Source organism: Muscardinus avellanarius (genome assembly GCF_963383645.1).
Source record: "Muscardinus avellanarius genome assembly, chromosome: 5".
NCBI lineage: Eukaryota > Metazoa > Chordata > Mammalia > Rodentia > Gliridae > Muscardinus > Muscardinus avellanarius.
The window spans coordinates 115,828,938-115,849,883 of record NC_137790.1 but is presented as its reverse complement, the minus strand read 5'-3'; the positions used below and the strand labels follow the sequence as shown (position 1 = coordinate 115,849,883).

Genomic DNA, 20,946 nt, shown 5'->3' with positions numbered 1-20,946 from the left:
CGGAGGTCAAATGCCCCTGGGTTCCATCCCAATACCCACAAAAAATCCAAAAAATAAAAAATAAGCCGGGCTTGGTGGCGCACACTTGTAATCCCCAAGCTTGGGAGGCAGAGACAGGAGGATCGCGCAGGTTCGAAGCCAGCCTGGTTTAGGAGACCCTGTTTCCAAATAAAAAAAAAAATGTAAAAATAGGTCTGGGAGTGTAGCCCAGAGGTAGAAGGGCTTCAGGAACCCCAGTACCACCAAAAAAACAAAAACAAAAACAAAAAAACAAAAAGCTACATCATTTGTTCATAATATAGCAAGAATTTAAACCAATTAAAAGCTTTTTTTTTTCTTTCTGGTGGTGGTATTGGGGATAGAACCCTCTGAGCTACACCCCCAGCCCTAGTTTTTTATTCTTTATTTTGAAACAGGGTCTCACTGAGCTGCAAAGGGCCTAAGTAGCTGAGACTGTCTACGAACCGGTATCCTGTTTCAGCCTCCTAAATGCTGGGATTGCAACCACCAGCCACCATGCCTGGCTGCTTGTGTTTTTTTGAACATTTCCCCAAAATGGTTCTGCTCAGAAATACTGGACAAAAGTGTGGTTATAATCAAATGTGGAATACAGCAAATTTTTTTTGAATTTTGTTTTAGGTAGTACTAGGGATTGAACTCAGGGACATTATACCTCTGAGTTACATGCCCTTTTTTTCAAATTAATTATTTCTTCTGAAATAGGGTCTTGTAAGGTTGTTGAGTCTCACCACATTGCTGAGCCTGTCCTCAAACCTGAGATCCTCCTGCCTCAGCCTGCCAAGTATTGGGATTACAAGCATGTGCCACCATGCTCAGCTAAGATTTTTGTACTCAAGTAAAAATATATTTTCTATTGGCCAATAGTACATACCAAAGCTACTACTAAAGTTGATGATATTACTGGTCCCTTATTAAATTAGATGACATTCTTTGCATATGATGCATCACAAGAGAATTCATGTCAAAAATCATACTGGATCATTTATAGTTTTAAAACAGCTAGGCTGGGTGTGGTGGCGCACGCTTGGAATTCCCTGTGCTTGGGAGGTGGAGATAGGAGGATTGCGCTGGTTCAGATTCGGAGCCAGCCTCGCTGGCTTAAGAGACCCTGTTTCTAAATAAAAAAGTATAAAATAGGTCTGGGAGTGTAGCCCGGAGGTAGAAGGGCTTCCAGGAACCCCAGTACCACCAAATAAATAAATAAATAAATTAATTAATTAAAAAAACCCAGCTACTTTATTTCATATCTCCCTATATTAAAACTTAACTCGGAGAAAAGGCTGCAAGACATTTTGACTTTTAAGATTCTTAACTGTATTAAATAATCAGCCTGTGCAAATCTGAATAAATGAATAAAGTTTACTAGGAAAAATACAAAATGAAGTTATAACAGAATATAAACTGTTTTACAAGTTAATAAAAGCAAAACTAGATATGGATTCAAGACAAATTTTTCAATAATTGTGAAGATTATATTTCTACATTTAATTTTCTAATAAGAAATCATTTTAGTTTCAACTGTCTAAATGTGAAACAATTAATATAAAATGAAGTTAGTGTAAGATAGTGTATTCATATTGGTGTGATTCTGTGTTTTTGATGATTTATTCCTTTAATCAAAAAGAATAAGCAATACATGCCAGAGCAAATGTAAAGTGAAGTCTTCATTAAAACAATAAATACCAGAGTTTTACACAGTAATTGTTCCAAAACAATAATCTTATCAAATATTACCACACAATACCTTTTTAAAATTCACCAGCCTTCTAAAAAACTCATATACCATTTATTGCTCTAGACTTGAGTTTAAATGAAAAACAAAACACTGGGCACCAACAAGCAAGGGGCTTATGTCAGGGATATAATGATCTTTGAAATGTACTTTTCCCAACCCTTATATTTATGGAACTACCTATCAGTTTAGAAAAGTGACTCCATTTTGATTAATTAACTCATGACCTCAACTAGGCAAGTTGACTAGACAACATGAATTCCATGTAATGGACATTACCTATCATCAAGCATCTTATATAAGCCACATTAATAGAAATAAGGATATAATTTGGTCCTGACCTTATTAAAAGTTGACTGATACCAAGATGAGCAAGAGCTAACCCAAGGCAGATAGCAGTCTTAGGACTTTTGCTGAAACTACTAGCAAAGATCTGTTTTTCTTTTGGAGCTGCTGAGCTGTCTAAATGTTGGCCTGAGAATGAATTTAAACAAGAAAGAAGGTTCTGTGGATGAGGGAAAAAAAAAAAAAGATTTGTGGAGTCATACGATTAACTGATTCTAGTTAGGTTTCGTGAGTTAAAAAAAATAACTCCCTTTCTCACCTGCTTTGGCCTTTTGTAACTTCTAATTAAGAATGTGACTAGTAAAAAATTTACTGAATAATCTCAAAATTATTCACGGCTCTAAAATTCCATGATTCTCAGTTTAACAATAGATTTTGGAAGTTAAAAAATGTATTATTAAATAAAATATCTAGAGTAAGAATGTCTAAAAGATTAAGCAGTGTGTGGTAGTGACAGAAAATGGACCATGAAGCCAAGGAGTGATAGTGTACTTGTAATTCCAGTACTTGGGAGGTGGAGACAGGAGGATCACTGGTTCACAGCCTCAGGAACTTAAGCCCTCTGCAACTTAGTAAGACCTTACTTCAAAATAAAATAGGTCCGAGGGTGTACCTCAAAGGTAGACTGCCCTGGTTTCAATTCCTAGCAGCAAAAATAGAAAAGAAAAAGGAAAGAAAATGGACCGTGGAGTAGAATGATATGCATATAATTCTGACTCTGACAATCTGTAGTGTAAATGTGATGAAAAAATATCTTGAGACCTCTAATATGATAGACTGAATAGCCTTTAGTTCTTACAAAGTCCTTGACTTTAAGCACTATAAGAAAACTGTCCTTCTTAGCTAATTTAACTAGAAATAAAAGTTATCCTTCTTTAATTTAGTCTTCCTTTAGTATTTACACTGCCTACAGTTTACTAAGTTCTGGACTAGATATTGAAAGAGACAGAGATCAACAATACCCTACCCCTGACATCAAGAAGCTCACACAGTCTGGCAGGAGAGAAAAACATCTGAACAACTAGGTAATTATCCTATGTGGTAAGTGAAAAAAAAAATTTAAGTATATATGAGGTACAAAAATAACCTAAGGAGTGACTACTGGAAAGAGAGAGAAAAGGCTTCAAAGAGCAATGAGATCTAAAATTAATTTTAACATATAAAAAGAGATTTGCCAAATCAAAAAAAGGAGAAGGATAGTTCTAAGCTGAATAGAGTACTTAAGGAGATCTATAAGCAGGTCAATATTGATTGGTAGTACACAAAATACAATGGATGGCAAGGAATAATGTCAAGAGCTACTCCAATATCATAAAGGGACACATATGCTATGCTAAATAGAATGGAACTTGCACTGTAAGAAATAAGAAACCATTTCTTACACAGATTTTTTCCCCCCGGTACTGGGAATGGAACCCAGGGGGTATTCTACCTCCGAGCTACACCTTCAGCCCTATTTTTTATTCTTTATTTTGAAACAGGGTCTTACTGAGTTGCAAAGGGCCTCACTAAGTAGTATTTGAGGCTGCCCACCGACCGCGATCCTACCGTCTTAGCCTCCCAAATACTACCGTCTCAGCCTCCCAAATACTGGGATTACAAGCGTGCGACACCAGGCCCGGCAACACAGATTTTTAAACGTACAAATTTTTATTAGAGTTCAAATAATCGTTCATTCTATTAAAAAATTGTAAATAACGTAAAGTTAGCTTTATGGAGCTACAGAAAAAATCGTTTTATTGTGTAATCATGCCATTTAGTCTCGGCACCTATCTCACAGATTATAGTCAACATTTGATGTTTGTTCAACTGAACACGTGTAGGCAAATAAATGGAGAATGGCAGTAAGTGCAAAAGCTTTTTAAATAAAGTTCAAGTCTCAGAGGGAAATAACCCCCTCCTCAAAAGTAGACAACCTTTCTCGGATGACTTCTTTCCTTCTATGTAGTTATCATGACTTAATTATTCCATCCCAACTCCCCTCTCCTAACTTGATACTCATCCTGGTCCAGCCTCTGCCCCAGCATAGTCAAAAACTAATCTTCAACACTACAAACACTGCTTCAGCCTCAAAATCCAAGAGTCTAACGATGTTCTTCTAAAATGCTCACAGTTATCATAGTATCGAATGTTATTACACCATTCCTGTGATGCTTCACTGATACCAAACCACATCATTTGAAGCCGATACTATCAGTTTCGCCCTCCCTACAGCCACACCAAGGCAGAACTAATAGAATTTGCTATTACATAATTCCAGGTGTAGTCAATGTGTACAGTCATACTTATTTACTACTTTTTGTCCATAATGTGGCGTCAAATGGGTCCATGCAGTACACGTACTGCGGACCAAGGGTACATTTCAGACTAGAACTTTCTGTCCTTTCCCCTTTCTATTCCTGTAGAAGATGAAGAGGCGGGGAAGAACGATGGCTGGGTAAAGGGGAGGGGGCAGATCCGTGAGCGTGGCCTTACTTCCGACTGCCACGCTTGATGTCAAGAAAACCAAAAGACAGTCTGACCCTTTTTCAAGCCACGAGAGGCAGCGGGTGGGACGCTAAAGCTCGTCGGATTATTCTCACGGGTTAAAAAAAAAAAAAAAAAAAGGTACTACTCTAAAGAAACAGCCCACAGCTCGTCTGGAACCCACCTGTCAACAGCGGCGTGGACGGCGCCATCTTGTCCCGGAAAAAGAAGCCCATGCACTGGGGTCAGAGTTCACCAGGGGCCGAACCCGGCCCCTACACGTCTCTCCAGGCGTGGAGACTACGAATAAGTGCTTCCGGAGCCACCAGCCTCGGGGCCGATTCACTTCCGGCCACTGATGGCGCATGCGCACTACGGAGGCTCCGCTCCGCCGACCGTGTGGAGGGCCGGGCTGGGGCGGGCGCGCCGGCCCTCGCCCTCCTTCTTCAGAGGGCGGAGTCCGCACTTCCGCGGGGCGGAGCCGGCCCAGTGCTGACGTTGGCAGCCGAACCGAAAGTAGTTTGGGGCGGCGGGCTGCACCGTCCGGTGGCTGCCTTTCCTTCTTCTTTCGCTCCACGCTCCCGGCGGCGGCCAGAGCAGCGGCGCGGTCTCCGGCGGCCGGCTCCCGTCCTCGCGCGCCCCGCTAGCGCCCAGCCCCAGCGGCCGGAGCCAGCGCCCGGCCGAGAGCCTCCTCCCGCGGCGGCGCGGGCACCGGAGCCGAGCCTCAACGGCCCGAGCGAGGGGCGGCCCGGCGGGGGCGGCGCCGCGAAGATGGTTGCCAAGCAGCGCATCCGTATGGCCAACGAGAAGCACAGCAAGAACATCACGCAGCGCGGCAACGTCGCCAAGACCTCGGTAAGGCGAGAGCGGGCGCCCCGCCGCGCCCCGGGCCGGCCGAGCTCCCCCGACCCGGTCGGCCTGGCCCCCGCCGCCCTGGAGTGCCCGGGCCCGGAGGGCGCCGGACCCGGGAGAGACCTGCCCGGCTCGGGGACGGGCCGGGAGCCCTGAGTGCCAGTGCCCGCCCTGCTTCTGAAACTGGATTTTCCCTTTTGCAGAGAAATGCCCCCGAAGAGAAGGCGTCGGTAGGACCCTGGTTATTGGCTCTCTTCATTTTTGTTGTTTGCGGCTCTGGTAAGTGTTGTTGGGGGGAGCTCCCATTGGGTAAGGTGTTGGGCGAAGGGTCTGGGATGACGTGGTGACCGATTAGTGGTAAGCCCTACCCGCTGGAGTTTTTCAACCCACCTGTGAGAATTCCACCTAATTCCGTTTCATCTGAACCAAATTACTTGTCCCACATATGCACAGAGGGTGGTGCTCCAGAAACTTCTCCCACTTTGATTTGTGCTTGCAGGAGATCAGAAAAGAGGTCAGATTCTTGGTAATAATCAAACTGGAAGACATTTAAGACAGACGACAGCAACAACAACAAAAAAACCCTCATGGGATGAGAATTTCGAATGTTTTGCGGTTCCATTATCAGGGCCTTTGCAGAGAAACTACGGACATCATGTTTAGATGTTAGGACTTGATTTCACTCTCAAAATCTGTTACCTTTATGTCAAAATGTAAATTTTATTAAGTAAAGATAGTGCAAAGAACTGATCTGTATAGGGGGAAATATACATGTTTTGAATGTAATGTGTGAGACATATGGTTTTAGGTTAATAAAAGAAACGTTTGACATATGGTCAGACCTTATCAGGGCAGCCTGCTGTTAGAGTAATAGACACTTTTCTCTGCAAAAGTATTACAGAATGTCTTTCTTCATTTACTGTCTTTATATGTAAATTCTTAATATTGAGATAGATGACTCGGTTTTCTACATTCTAAAGTTACTGAGATTTGTGTTTAACATTTTGCTTTGCCTTTCTCCTAAACCTACCATTTGGAAGCTTTCCTGATAAATGGCAGAGAGCCAAACAGTTTATATAACCCAAAGATTATTGAATTTCAGCTTTGTGAGAACAAGGAAACATGCATATATTATAAGCCAGGCTTTGAATGGATGCTTAATTATTTAGGGATAAGTCAAAATAATTCTGTGCTAGAAAAACCTGTTTTCTTTGGTAATTTATATTTTTATTTTTTGTGATACTGAGGGTGGAACCCAGGGTCTTTCTGTCTCTGGGCTACCCTTCCAGACCTATTTTATATTTTATTTGGAAACAGGGTCTCACTAAGTTGCTGAGAGCTTCATTAAGTAGCTGGAGCTGGCTTCGAACCTGTGGGATCCTCCTGTCTCAGCCTTCCAAATGCTGGGATTACAAGAATGCGTCAGGCCCAGCGTGGTGGTGCACACTTGTAATCCCCATGCTTGGGAGGCTGAGACAGGAGGATCGCGCAGGTTCAAAGCCAGCCTCAGCTGGCTTAAGAGACCCTGTTTCCAAATAAAATATAGATCTGGGAGTGTAGCCCGGAGGTAGAAGGCCCCTGATCCCCAATACCACCAAAAAAAAAAAGAATGCGTCATCATGCCTGGCTTCTTTGGTAATTTAAGTTCTTCCCAAAATGACTCCCTATCTGCAATATCTTTGGACACGTAAAACATAAAATTCAGGAAAGCTAAGATTAAAAAATAATGAAAGGCCGGGCGTGGTAGCGCACGCTTGTAATACCAGCGCTTGGGAGGCTGAAACAGGAGCATCGTACAGGTTCAAAGCCCACCTTGGCTACTTAGTGAGGCTCTCAGCAACTTAGTGAGACCCTGTTTCCAAATAAAATATAAAATAGGTCTGGGAGTATAGCCCGGAGGTAGAAAAAGCCCCTGGGTTCCACGCCCACCCACCAAAAAAAAAAAAGAAGAAGAATGGAGATGTAGCTCAGAGGTAGAACACTTGGCTAACATGTGCAAAGACCTGGATTCAATCCCTACTACTGCAAAATAATAATTTGTGGGCATTTGTTATATTAAGATAAGCCTGTCTTTATTTTTATAACAAAGGTAGATAGCTTTTACACATTATTTTAAGAAGAGTGCCCTTGGATTCTTCACTTACTTCAAAAGGTTTTTTTCAATTTACAAACCTATTATATTCAAAGCTTATTATAATATTTGCTCTTCTCTTTACAGCAATTTTCCAGATTATTCAGAGTATCAGGATGGGCATGTGAAGTGACTGACCTTAAGATGTATCCATTCTCCTGTGAATTTTAACTTGAACTCATTCCTGATGTTTGATACCCTGGTTAAAAACAGTTCAGTAAAGCATCCTGCCTCAGAACGATTTTCATACCATCCTTCATGTGTCATTCCAAGGTTTCTTCACGAGTCATTCCAGGTTTTCTAGTTCATGCCACAGTGCCTTGCAGAAGCACCACATGAATAAAGCAATAAAATTTGATTGTTAAGCTGTAGTAGTGGACCCTACTTATTTGGTCAGTAAAGAATACATTTTTTAATGCAGTTATTGAAACAATATGCAGTGTGGATAATTAGATTAGATTTGTAGATAGGGTCTAGATTTTGTTAACCCTAACATGTAAATGTGATTAGTTTAAAATTTGAAATCAAGGGTTTTTTTTTTATAGCTAGGCACTTTATTACTCTCGAATTGAAAGCACACTCCATTATAGGGTCATGTAACTGTCCTATAATTAGGTGCTTGTAAAATGGAACAACTACACAGTTAGCCTAGTTTTACCATGACCATTAGCACCTAAAAATATTAAGCTTCTAAATGCATAGTATAAGCAGAGATGCTTATCTGTAAGCCACATCTATTTTAATATTTCTGACACTACCTTGGATTATGCATGAGTATAGGAACTTAAGATTCCATTAAAAAAAAAAACTTGTTTGAGCCTTTTGTAATTTTATCAGTCACTGAGGTTTCAGTAATAGGTACCATGGTAAAGTCAGGGAAGGTTTGTTTTATGTCACATTGATTTTACCAGAATTATTTTAATATATCAAAGGGGTTTACTATGCTAGACAAAATTTTAGGGGAAAATACTACTAGAAGTGGATGCCTCATCTGGACATACTGTTGAGTCCAGTGTGCCATAAGACAGATCTGAGTATGTTCATAGCACTTTTAATACCAGAAAAAGGCACATCAACTAAAAGTTACATTTAGTTTGGAAATTTTTTTTCTAGATTTATGCTTAAAATGCCCTTAGAGTGGTACTAGAAATATTAAACTACAGTGGCATTTGGAATTAAATGGATATACTGAGAGATGATCAGTCTTTAGTCTTCCCTTGTATGATTTTATAGGTTATGTTTGATCAGATTTTCTTTTTACTAATAGTAAAGGTGAAGATGATAGGCAGGTTTTGGGTTTTCTAGAATTGTTGAAATCTGCAAGTATTGGCTGTTTATATACTTAGTCATAACGGTGCAAAAGCCTGAGCAATGTCTGTATTAATGAATTGGAAGAAGGCTGCTTACGTTTGCTTTGTTAATTGCCTCAGGATAACTCTTTTAAAATAAGCTGTTTTAAGAGGAACAGAAGGGAAATCTGCTACCTAGTCTCTATACAGTGTGAACCTCATAGGGGACTTCCAGTATACCCTCATGTATGAAGGGGAGTGAAGGAGAGGAGTGGCCGAGGACCTATAGGAACTCAACTGCTGCAGTAGAAAGGAATCGGCTGACCTGTCAGCAGCTTCTAACTCAACTGTTACCTGCCTTTCTCACCCAGTAAATCAATCCCTGTACTTGTTTCCCTCTTTAAAACAAGTCTTGGAGCCGGGCGTGGTGGCGCACGCTTGTAATCCCAGCATTCTGGAGGCTGAGACTGGAGGATCGCAGTTCGCGGACAGCCTCAGCTACTTAGTGAGGCCCTCTGCAACTTAGTGAGACCTTGTTTCAAAAAAAAAAAAAAAATAGGGCAGGGGGTGTAGCTCAGAGGTCAAATGCCCCTGGGTTCCATCCCCAAACCCGCAAAAAAAAAAAAAAAAAGAAAAAAACAAGTCTTGATTAAGTAATTCTATTTCATTTTAACTTTAAGAATGAGAGTTATTGCTCAAAATCCATAGCAGGTGCCTTATCCTTTGCTTTGAGTCAAATCATTCCATATCAGAATTTCCCTTGATTTATTATAGATAATTGGCTTTAAGGTGTTTTTTAATGTACAATGTTTTGATTAATTTGATTGTTAAATTGCTCTAGTTGGCAATCATTTCACATATGTAAAATTGCATTCCCTTTGTATTTCATGTGTAATTTACCAATCCAGTGCATTTTATATTCAGGTTGGATTATGCATGTTTGGGTAAAAGAAAACTGTCTATTTGATTTATCACTTAAAAATAAAGTTCCCTGAATATTTGATGCTTCAAAAAATGATCTTACAGAATTCTTATCTGAGTGTGCTTCTTATAGTTAATATAAAATTATTTTTAAGAATGCCTAGTATTATCTCATATTTAAATAAAATACAGACACATATGTAAGGTTGGTAACTGGAAATGGGCGGCAAGAAAAATAATACAAAAAGCAAAGTGAATTAAGTATTTTTCACTTAGGATATATTCATCTCGTAAGTCTGATTCAAGGAAAAAGCATAGTTCTTTGCTATCCCTTTTCCAGTTGAATTCTATTTATCATCTAATGTTGAGCATAGTATGAGGATGAATATTGAGGTAGTGTACATTATCCATTTGCTCTCTTATTTAGCCCAAATGTTTCAAAGACTTGTCAAGTATATCATTGTATCTTTTGAGTTCTATGTAATATAAAGTGTGTGTGTGTGTGTGTGTGTGTGTGTGTGTGTGTGTGTGTGTGTGTGTGTGTACGTACTTTGGCTTACATTAAAGAAGGCGTGGGTGTGGGTGTGTGTTTATCCCACTGCAGGGCCGTGACTTCTCCCTGAGGCTACTGGAGGTTCCTTCAGCACAAAGGTTTACCATCACAGCTGTACTACATTGTTGGGCTCAGTAGTTAGTCCCACCAATCAAACTTAATTGTGCCATGCATGGTAATACATGGCTGTAATCCTAGTATTTGCGAGGCTGAGACAGGAGGATTGCAGGTTCAAGACTAACCTCAGCAACTTAGCCCATTTTAAAATAAAAAGGGCTAGGGGTGTAGCTCAGAGGTAAAATGTACCTGTGTTCAATCCCAAGTTAAAAAAAAAAAACAAAAAAACTTCGCTGTGCTTTAACATCTGCAAATTAGAACATCATCAAATTCTCCATTTAACAAGTGTGATTTGCCCCTTACCTCCCTTTTTAGTTTTTATTTTTGGTGCAAACCATGACTAGGAGTTGGCGCTTTTCCTGTTTAAACTTAGTCTCACTGTAGATTGTACTGCTTCATCTTTTAAGTTGGATTAGAACATGTCCTTATTTGGAAGTACTACTAATGAGCAATAAAAGGCTAAAAAAAGTAACAGCTTTGATAATTAAAACACATATATGTTACAGAAACAAAGGACATGGAATATGTAGTCCAACTGTCTCAATGTGCACTTGGGACATGCATTTATTCCGTGGCTAGTTAGTAATGTGCTCCGTGGAGATAGGGCTATGAATACGGTCCCAACACTTGTGTGTCTTTCAGTCTCATAGAGGGAAAACACAGCTGAAAGTGTGCTCACAATCGTGATAAGTATTTCAAAGGAAAAGTAAAGTCAGATAAATGGTCTTTGGCAGAGCTATTGAGCAGAAACTAGAACTGAGGTTTCTTGGCTCACTACTGTAAAGAAGCTATAGAAATGTTTGTAAAACTTACAGAACAGTTCTGTTTTTAGGAGCATTTTGCTTCTGCTTTTAGAAAGGAGTTTTTTTTTTTTTTTGAGTTGCCAATTCAAAGTAGAAAATTTTGTCTTTTTATGGATGCAATTTCAAAAGTAATTTAAATGACAATCACTTGGTGTTTCTTGTGTAGCAGAAAATGCAAAGGTCAAATGAGTAATGTTGCCACTGATATATTTAAGAGTACATTTCTAAAAGTTATTTTACTACAATTTTATTGTACTTTGTTTAAATTTTTTCATCTGTGATGTTGAAAATCCTAAAATAAATTATTTTAAAAAATAATTATTAGGTAGTCTGATAGTCCAAAATATGCAGTCGCATGTTCTCCATAAGTACTTTTTATAACAAAAGTTTAGTGAATAAACCATGTATGATTTCCAGTGTGTGTTTTTCTACTCTTGAGATCCAGATTGAATTAAAACAAATTTTTGAGTTTAATTAAAACCATTGTTTCAATATCATTAAATGGACTAGTAACAAGTGGTTCCCTCTCACTGTTAGCCCAAGGTAGAAGAATAAGAATCATTAATTTAGAACTCATTTTTTTAGGAACATTAGAAATCGCCTTGACACTTGAAGTTATGCCTTTGAGAAGTTATCTTCTCAATACGCAGGAGCCAGTGGCAGAGCAAAGAATAGGAAACTGGCTTTTTAACCAACTGGCTTTTGAGTGTGATGAGTGCCAAGGCAAGAAAACATTAGGGACATTCAGGGTTGGGGGTGAAGCTCAGTGGCAGAGCATGCTCCTGGCTTGCTGGAGGTCCTGGGTTCAGCCCAGCACTGCAAAAAAAAAAAAAAAAAAAAAAAGTACCCTTTTACCTTAAAGTATGTATTAATCTCATGAGGCCCCATGATTTTACCTCCATAGAGGTAAAATCTGAAGGTTTACTAAGCCTCAGTGGCTTGCTTCCCATTGCCACTGGGATGAAAGACTCCCAGCTCAGTGAGCAGGCACTAACAGCACGGCCCCACGCCCTCTCAGCCTCGCCCACAGCTGCCTGCCCAGGTGCTGTTCCGGCCCACAGAATTCAGATACCTTGTACTTTTAAAAAAGTTTTTGCAGCCAGGTGGGTTGCGCACATTTCTAATCCCAGCACTTGGAAGGCTGAGACAGGAACATCACACAGGTTTGAAGCCAGCCTTAGCTACTTAGGCTCTCAGCAACTTAGACCCTGTTTCCAAATAAAGTATAAAATAGGTCTGGGAGTATAGCCCAGAGGTAGAAAAACCCCTGGGTTCCACCCCCAGTACCATACACACACAAAGTTTTTGCCCATTCCCTCTGCATTAAAATACTACCTGTCTTCAGATCCAGCTTTATTTTCACCTACTATGTTAAGTTTTCTTTTTTGTTATGAGAGTCAAACATTTGCTTGGGGATCAATGACTCTGGGCTCGTTAGCACTTACTAGGTTGTTAGGTTTATTAGCTTTGTGCTTTAGTTCCTAAGCTCAAGTGTGAGATCCTTCAGGGCCATATTTTCTTTTTTACTTCTACTCGCACCACTCCCAAGGCTAGTACATGCATAGTGGGAACTCAATATACTAATTGAGTGATAAAGTCAAAGAGGACTATGAGGATACTCTTTCATTTATTCTTTGGGGAGTGAACTGGGGGTTGAACCAGGCGCATTCTACCTTCAAGTTACACCTCCACCCACCCCCTTTTTAAAAGAAGGTCTCACTGCGTTGTTGAGGGTCTCACTAAATTGCTGAGATTGGCATCAAACCTGCGATCCACCTGTCTCAGCCTTACAACTACTAAGATTACAGGTGTGTGCCACACGCCCAGCTGAGAACAGTCTTAATCAAGAAATGTGTCTTGTTGAGATGGGCATGGTGGTGTACATTTGTAATCCCAATACTTGGGAGGCTGAGACAGGAGAGTCACAGCAAGCCTCAGCTACTTAGTGAGGCTCGCTGCAACTTTGTGAGACCCTGTTTCAAAATAAAGAATAAAAAATAGGGCTGGGGGGTGTAACTTGGAGGTAGAATGCCTCTGGGTTCAATCCCTAGTAATGCCAAAAAAAAGAAAAAGAAAAAGAAATGTGTCTTGTCAAGTTCTCTAACCCTGGCATAACAGTTGCCCCACCACTTCTAACCTGATAACCTCTTTAATTAATTACTTAATGTCTGAACTCAGTACCACAATTCCAACAAACTCACCCAAGATGGCCTTGAGAGTTGGAAACATATCAGTAATGTGATATTTGTCTTTCGGTCATATTTAGAACCATCATAGGAAGGGTCATTGCAAAATGTAAACAGCACCATATCAAAGAAACCTAATACTTCACCAACCAGTCAGCCCAGTTACAAGAGTCACGGCCATGCTTTCCCTCTAGAGCAGGAGCCTGTGGTTGTCCGTTGTCCCTGCACCTGCTTCATCTGAGGGTACGGGAAGGCGAAGGCACAAAGCACGTGTCCCTTCACACCAAACCCATGCAAACCTCACGGTTGTGCACTAGATCTAGAGCCAGATCTAGCCCACTGGAAGGAAGTTTATCCTCAGAAAAATTCCTCCCAGTGGAGCCGAACCACGCCAACTATGTTTAGGAGCTCATACACTGTGCAAAGGAAACTCCCTGGGCCTTTTGGGGAAATCCCGACCTCGGAGCCACGCAAAACACAGGACTCAGAGCACTTAGCTCCTGGCACCCAGGAGTGCCTGCAACCAGAGAAAACCTTGGCACAGCAAAGTTGTTTTCTGTTCTATGCAGAGAACACCAATAAATGCACAACTGCAGATTCTTGAGCACAAATGCATCTGGGATTGATACTGAGATAATTGCCAATAAAGCCCAAATCAGCAAAGTGAATAAACATTAGGAGTATCCAAGCATCCTTCTAAACGCAGCTCTGTCCCTGGTCCCTAGCGAGCAACCCTCCTGTTAATTACAGAAGGATTATACAGGAAAGTATCACAAAGAATAAAGTCCACCCCAAAATCCTAAAGTCATTTGTTTTTGCATGAGAACAGTATTAAAATGTTTTCTGAAGTGCGCACAAGGAAAGTTGACCAGTGGAATTTAATGCCCAACCTGGTCTGATCGTCTACCATTCAAGCATTGTCCTGGAACTAGCAGTAACCTGGAAGCTTCTTAACAAATACAGTATCTTCTGCTCTCCTCCGAGGCCGCTGAGCCTGAATCTGAAAAGGACCCCCAGGTGCTCTGTCTGCAAATTAAACTTTAAGAACTTATCAGCCGGGCGTGGTGGCGCACGCTTGTAATCCCCGCGCTTGGGAGGCTGAGAAAGGAGGATCGCATGGGTTCGAAGCCAGCCTCAGCTACTTAGTGAGACCCTGTTTCCAAATAAAATATAAAAAAGGTCTGGGAGTATAGCCCGGAGGTAGAAAGCCTCTAGGTTCCACCGCCAGTACCACCACCAAAAAAAAAAAAAAAAAAAAAAAAAGAACTTAGGGCTTGAGTGTTAATTCCAGCTCTGACACTAAGTAGCTCCTGGCTGCCAAACCCACACCCTCCTTGGACTTCATTTTCTTTGCCTGAACAAAGGGAAACACCCTCCTACCTCAAGTAGCCGTTACGAAATCTAGTGATGGTAAAAGTACTTTGAAAAGTTAAAAATACTCCATGCCAATAAGATGCCTCTGACTTTGTGACCTGCAAAAACAAAAAGATTTCTGATAGGCTGAAGGGCTTTCCTCGCTAAAACAGAAAGGAGTAATAACCTTCCTATTTAAGTTGGCAGGAAGTCACCTACCTTCTTACAGCCACTTTTATTTATACGTCTCAGATTATCCATTTACATTTCCAAACTCTTGCCTTATGAGTGACAGTGAAAACTTGGAGGATTGTGAATTAATGTCAAACTACTTAACCTCCACCATGAAATGTCTTCAGGTACCACGTCCTCCAAGAAGATCCTTGGAAAGGTGAGGGGAAACCAGGGCACATCGATCACTCATGCACAACAGTCAGCCCTGCTCTGGAGGCCCCAGACACCTCTCATCACTTTTCAGCAAAAGTGCCACCACTGGAAGCCTGCAGTGACGCCACCTACAGCCAATGCCCACTGGGTTTGAGGAAGGCACTCCGCTAAGATGTGGGCTCACAGAATGTGTCCCCAGAGTGCTTGAATTCCCACTAAAAGAAAAAAGAAAACTACTTAGAGGAAATATATAAAATTTGATTTGTTAACTTTATTCACTTAGACTTACTGTAAAGTTGCAAAGATCATACAGAAAGTTTCTGTATGTCCTTTTTTTTTTTTTCTTTTTTTTAAATTTTATTTTATTGGTGCACTGTATTCATACATCATAGTGGGATACAAACTTTTGTAGACATACATGCACACATCGCCCAGTCAGCCCCCACCCGATCCCCACCCCATTCTCTCCCCATCCCTCCCTCCCATGCTTGGCTTAGTGGTTGACATCTAGTATTATAGCAATTTATCCAAAATTAAAAATGATAATCTCACATAACAGTTTCATTTGTCTGATACCAAGCTTTTGATGTCTTAAAGATAACATTTCAATATTTCTTTTTGCTTTCTTTCTTACCAGAGAATATTTTTTTCTTTTTTTTAGGTGAAACTATCATATATTTATTTTTCAGAAAAAAATCTATCCTGATATGGAATATGGACTCTAGATACCCAAAACAATCTCGAAGCAAAAACAAAGCTAGAAGATGTATATTTTCTGATTTCAAACCATATAAAGCTACAATAATTGAAACAGTGTAGTACTGTTCTAAAGGCAGATATATAGACCATTGGAGTTAAATACAAGCCTAGAGCTAACTTCTTCCCTATATTGTCAAGTTATTTTTGACAAGGTTTCCACGAAGATTTGGTGGTGGAAATAATAATCTTTTAACTAAATATTGTTGAAAAATAATAATTACATGGAAAAGAATAAAATTGGACCCTTACCTAATCCCACATACAAGTATTAACTCAAACTAGATAAAAGACCTAAATATAAATCTTAAGACTATAAACTTTTAGGAGAAAATCTGGGTCATAAAACCTCACAACATTGAAATTGGCAGTGATTTCTTGGATATGATTTCAATGGCACAGGCAACAGAAGAATATACAAACTCCCTAAAAAATAAAAGAAAATATTGTATATCCAAAGACAATGTAAACAGAGTTAAAAGTTACTAATAGAATTGGATAAAATATTTCCAAATGCTATATCTGAAGGTATATTAATATTCCAACTAGAAATCCTAAAAATTAACAACAATAAAGGCAAACAATACCATTTAGAGATAGGTAAAAGACTAACATAAATAATGAATCTCCACAGATAACCAATCTTAGTTGTCTGTTGGATGGAAACTCTTTTTTCTCTGGTTCTGGTGAGTGTTACCTATTTCTTCTTTGTAGTTAATCTCTTTGAGTATTTTCTCTAGCGCTGGTTTTGAAGACATAAATTCCTTCAGTTTCTGTTTGTCATGGAAGCTTCTTATTTCTCCATCTAATTTGATAGAAAGTTTTGCTGGATAGGAAATTTTTGGCTGGAAGTTGTTTTCTTTCAGAGTTTGGAATATGTTACTCCAAGCCCTTCTGGCTCTCATGACTTGGTTTGGGAAGTCTGGAGTGATTCTAATTGATTTGCCTCTGAATGTCACTTGGCCCTTTGTTTTTGTTGCCTTTAAGATTCTCTGCTTGGCTTCCACATTGGTCATTTTGACAATTATGTGGCGTGGGGATCCTCTTCTCGGATCCTGTCTAAAGGGAGTTCTATAAGTTTCCTGGATCTGTGTATCAACCTCTTGCTCTATATTTGGAAAATTTTCTGCTATTACTTCCTTGAAGAGATTGTTGATCCCTTTGGTATCACTTTCTTTTCCCTCCTCTATTCCAATTATTCTTAGGTTAGCTCTCTTAAGATGGGCCCATATTTCTTCAATGTCAGATTCCTGCTGTTGGATATCTTTTTCTAGATTAGAAACTATGCATTCATTTTTGGATTGCTCATCTTTTAAGAGCGAGATTCTGTTCTCCATGTGGTCTAATCGGTTGTTTGTGCTTTGAATTGAGGCCTTTACTTCATTAATTGCATCCTTTATCTCTTTTTGGCTCTCTCTGAGTTCTTTTCGAAGCACCTCTATTATTTCTACAGTTATTTTCCTGATTTGATCTTCTAGAAATCTCTGATTTTCTGTTTTATCAGGTTCTGATGTTGTGGGGTTGTGCACATTCATTACTTCAGTGTTATTCCTCTTTCCCATGATTTCGGAGGTTTGTGCCTTCTCTGGGTTCTTCCCTTGGGTCACTATGGCTTCACTTAAGGTGCTCTGGATCTCGAGTCTGTATTATCTCAGACCCTACTACTCCTTTACTGGGTTGTATCACAGAGTCTCCGACCCAGGGAATCGATAGAGGCTGCTTTAAACTATGGGGGGTGCCAGGTTGCACGCTCTCCTATGGTGTGATATCTCTGCCACCACCAATCCCTCACTGGGTCAAGTCCCACGAGGCACAATACTGGGATTTCTCCTCTGTGGCCCACAATTTGACTTACTGTTCTTGAGTACGTAGATGTAGCTGTACTGGACTCGGTGAATTCACTGCTGCTGCCGCCGCCGGTGGCAATATGGCGCCTCTGCCACGCCCTCGGCCATGAGGCTGGCGTATTTTTTCTTCTCTGGTTTTGATTTCCACTCTGAATCCCTGCAGCGTGTGCTGAGCTCAGCCACTGGGAGCTTTAAATGCTGTCTGCGCCGAAAGATCCCGCCTGGCTGTTCCGCATCGGCTCACCTCGGCTTGCTGTAGCCGTCCGCTGAGTTCGCCGCTGCCGCCGGCAGTATGGCGCTACTGCCGCGTCCTCGGGCGCGTGTGTCTCCTCTGTGGCCCTGAGCTCTGTTCTCAGTCCGCTTTCTCTCTGGAGCCTGGTGGTTTTTTTGTTTTTCTGGTGATGGTGTTTTCTGGCTATGAAAGGCGCTCTTTTTGTGGTAATGGAGATTGGTTGTTAGCGGGACTCTTAAGCCCCGCTTTTCTCGGCCGCCATCTTCCCGCTCTGTATGTCCTTTACTTGGCGTCCCTGAATATTAACATCTTACACAATCACGGTACATTTGTCAAAACCAAGAAATCAACATTGGAGCAATATTTGAACTAAATTAGGACTCTATTGGGATTTTGGGATTCTTACCTGTAAAATATATATATATATATATATTTTTTTTTTTTTTTTTTTTTTTTTGGTGGTACTGGGGGTGGAACCTGGGGGCTTTCTACCTCCAGGCTACACTCCCAGACCTATTTTATATTTTATTTGGAAACAGGGTCTTGCTAAGTTGCTGAGAGATTCACTAAATAGCTGAGGCTGGCTTTGAGCCAGCACGATCCTCCTGTCTCAGCCTCCCAAGCGCGGGGATTACAAGCACACGCCACCATGCCCAGCTTCTCCTCCTCCTCCTCCTCCTCCTCCTTCTTCTTCTTCTTTTTTGTGGTATTAGGGGTTGAACCCAGTGGCATTCTGCCACTGAGCTACACCCTTAACCTTATTTTATTTTTTATTTTGAAACAGGTTCTGGCTAAATTGCTAAGGCTGGCCTTGAACTTGTGATTCTCCTATCTCAGCCTCCCAAGTACTGAGATTATATGTGTGTCTCCCCCATGACAAGCTTTTTTTAAATTCTTTTTTTTCTCGAGCCAAAGTTATTACATTGCAACTTGGCCTTCTTCATGCATTTCATTTCTTAATGAACATATGGTGCCTAATATTGATATTATGCATTGGATTTTAAATGTTTTCATTATAAAATCTTCAAATATACACAAAATAACAGGAGATGTCTATATTGCCAATATTGGCATGCCACAGTTGCTAAGGTCTTACTGTATTTGCTTCAAACATTTGCTTAAATATAAAAGGAAGCAGGGTGTGGTGGGGCACACCTGTATTTCTAGTACTTGGTAGGCTGAGACAGGATGATCGCAGGTTCAAAGCCAGCCTGTCTCAGCAATTTAGGCTCTCAGAAATTTAGCAAGACCCTGTTTCCAATTTTTTAAAAAAAGGGGAAGGGAAACTGGGGGCATAGTTCAGGGGTAGAATGCCCCTGGATTCAATCTTCAGTATCACTATACACACACACACACACACACACACACACACATATAAACACAATAATATAAATAGAAGCTAAGGAATGTACCCCAGTGGTAGTATCCCTAACACCATATAAATAAAAAATTACAATAACAATATTTCAGTAGGATAAAGCATCTCTTCTTTGCTTTCTGAAGCTAGTGTGGGCTATTCACATACATTTTTTATACTTTTACCACACATGTATAAATTAATAAACAATATATATTCTGTGCACTTCTAAGATTTAAAAAGGTATATAAAACTACATTTTTTGTGGTACTGAGGGGTGGAACCCAGGGGTTTTCTACCTTTGGGGTGCACACCCAGCCCTATTTTATAATTTATTTGGAAACTGTCTCACTAAGTTGCTGAGAACTTCACTAAGTAGCTGAGGCTGGCTTCGAACCTGTGAACCTGTGTGATCCTCCAGTCTCACCTCCCAAGCAGCACCAGGATTACAAGTGTGCACCACCATGCCCGGCTAAAACTTCATTTTCATATGCGACTTTCAACTCAGTATTATTATTATTATTATTATTATTATTATTATTATTTCTGTTGCCGTTGTTATTTTGGTGCTGGGGATAGAACCTAAGGCCTTGTGCACGCTTAGTATTTGTTCTACCACCAAGGTACACCCCAGCCTCTGAGTCATTCATTTTAAGTAAGACACTTTGGTTTCCTTCCCTAAACTTGGAATCAGCCAGTTTTTTTTCAAGGAACCTGTTTTTGTTTTTGTTTTTTTAATCAAGACATGGATTTAGAGAGTTCATTGAACCTATGTTATTCTTGCTTCTCAGACTTTTAGAAATAAAGCTGGACAGTATGTTTGTTGTTGTTTATGGGGGGGTTGAAGATTGAACCTATCACCTTTTATATGCTGCTAAGCATGCCTCCTCACCAAGCTATGTACCTCCAGCCAGAAAATGTCTTTTAAACAGAAAAATGCATCATGAATTTATACTGTTATTTCTAACTCAAGTTGAAAATTATAAAGTTTTAGCTGGACGTGGTGGCACACACTTGTAATCCCAGCATTTGGGAGACTGAGACAGGAGGATCATGCAGGTTCGAAGCCAGCCTCAGCTACTTAGTGAGGCCCTTTGCAACTCAGTGAGACCCTGTTTCAAAATAAGGAATAAAAAATAGGGCTGGGGGTGTAACTCGGAGGTAGAATGCTCCTGAGTTCCATTCCCAGTACTGCAAAAAAATAAAAATAAAAAATAAAAAAAGGAATATCATAGTTAGATGTGGTGGCACGTTCCTGTAATCCCAGTACTTGAGAGGTAGAGAGAGGGGGGTCACAGGTCCGAAGTCAGCCTCAGCAACTTAGTGAGGCCCTCAGCAACATAGACCCTGTTTCCAAATTTAAAAAATAAAATAGGGCTGGATGTATAGCCCAGAGGTAGAAGCCCTCTGGGTTTCACTCTTAGTAACACACACACACACACACACACACACACACACACACACACACACACACACAAAATCCCATGCTGAGTTTGGTGGCTCACACCTATAATTCCATTTCTGGTGAGGCTGAAACAGGAGAATCGAGGGTTTGAGGCCCATCTCAGCAACTTAATAAGATCCTGTTTAAAAAAAAA

General features: G+C 40.5%; 2 protein-coding genes across 6 annotated transcripts in view; one reads left to right on the top strand and one right to left on the bottom strand.

Moving 5' to 3' along the window:
* Positions 1-4,800, bottom strand: part of EIF2A (eukaryotic translation initiation factor 2A) — a gene marked incomplete at both ends in the record, with an annotated part of 35,083 nt that extends 30,283 nt beyond the window's left edge. For 4 of the 5 annotated variants that reach the window (XM_080695698.1, XM_080695701.1, XM_080695700.1 and 1 more), the window contains one exon: positions 4,749-4,776. In XM_080695698.1, coding sequence (XP_080551824.1) covers positions 4,749-4,776 — 28 coding nt within the window. Of the gene's footprint in view, positions 1-4,748 lie in introns of all 5 variants that reach the window. The other variant, XM_080695699.1, reaches the window with a different exon arrangement.
* A 535-nt stretch (positions 4,801-5,335) lies between these two features.
* Positions 5,336-7,675, top strand: SERP1 (stress associated endoplasmic reticulum protein 1; the record flags this gene model as incomplete). Its single annotated transcript, XM_080696319.1, has 3 exons — positions 5,336-5,419; positions 5,620-5,695; positions 7,635-7,675. The coding sequence occupies 3 exons, from the start codon at positions 5,336-5,338 to the stop codon at positions 7,673-7,675; spliced, it is 201 nt and encodes a 66-aa protein (XP_080552445.1).
* Positions 7,676-20,946: the final 13,271 nt, after the last annotated feature.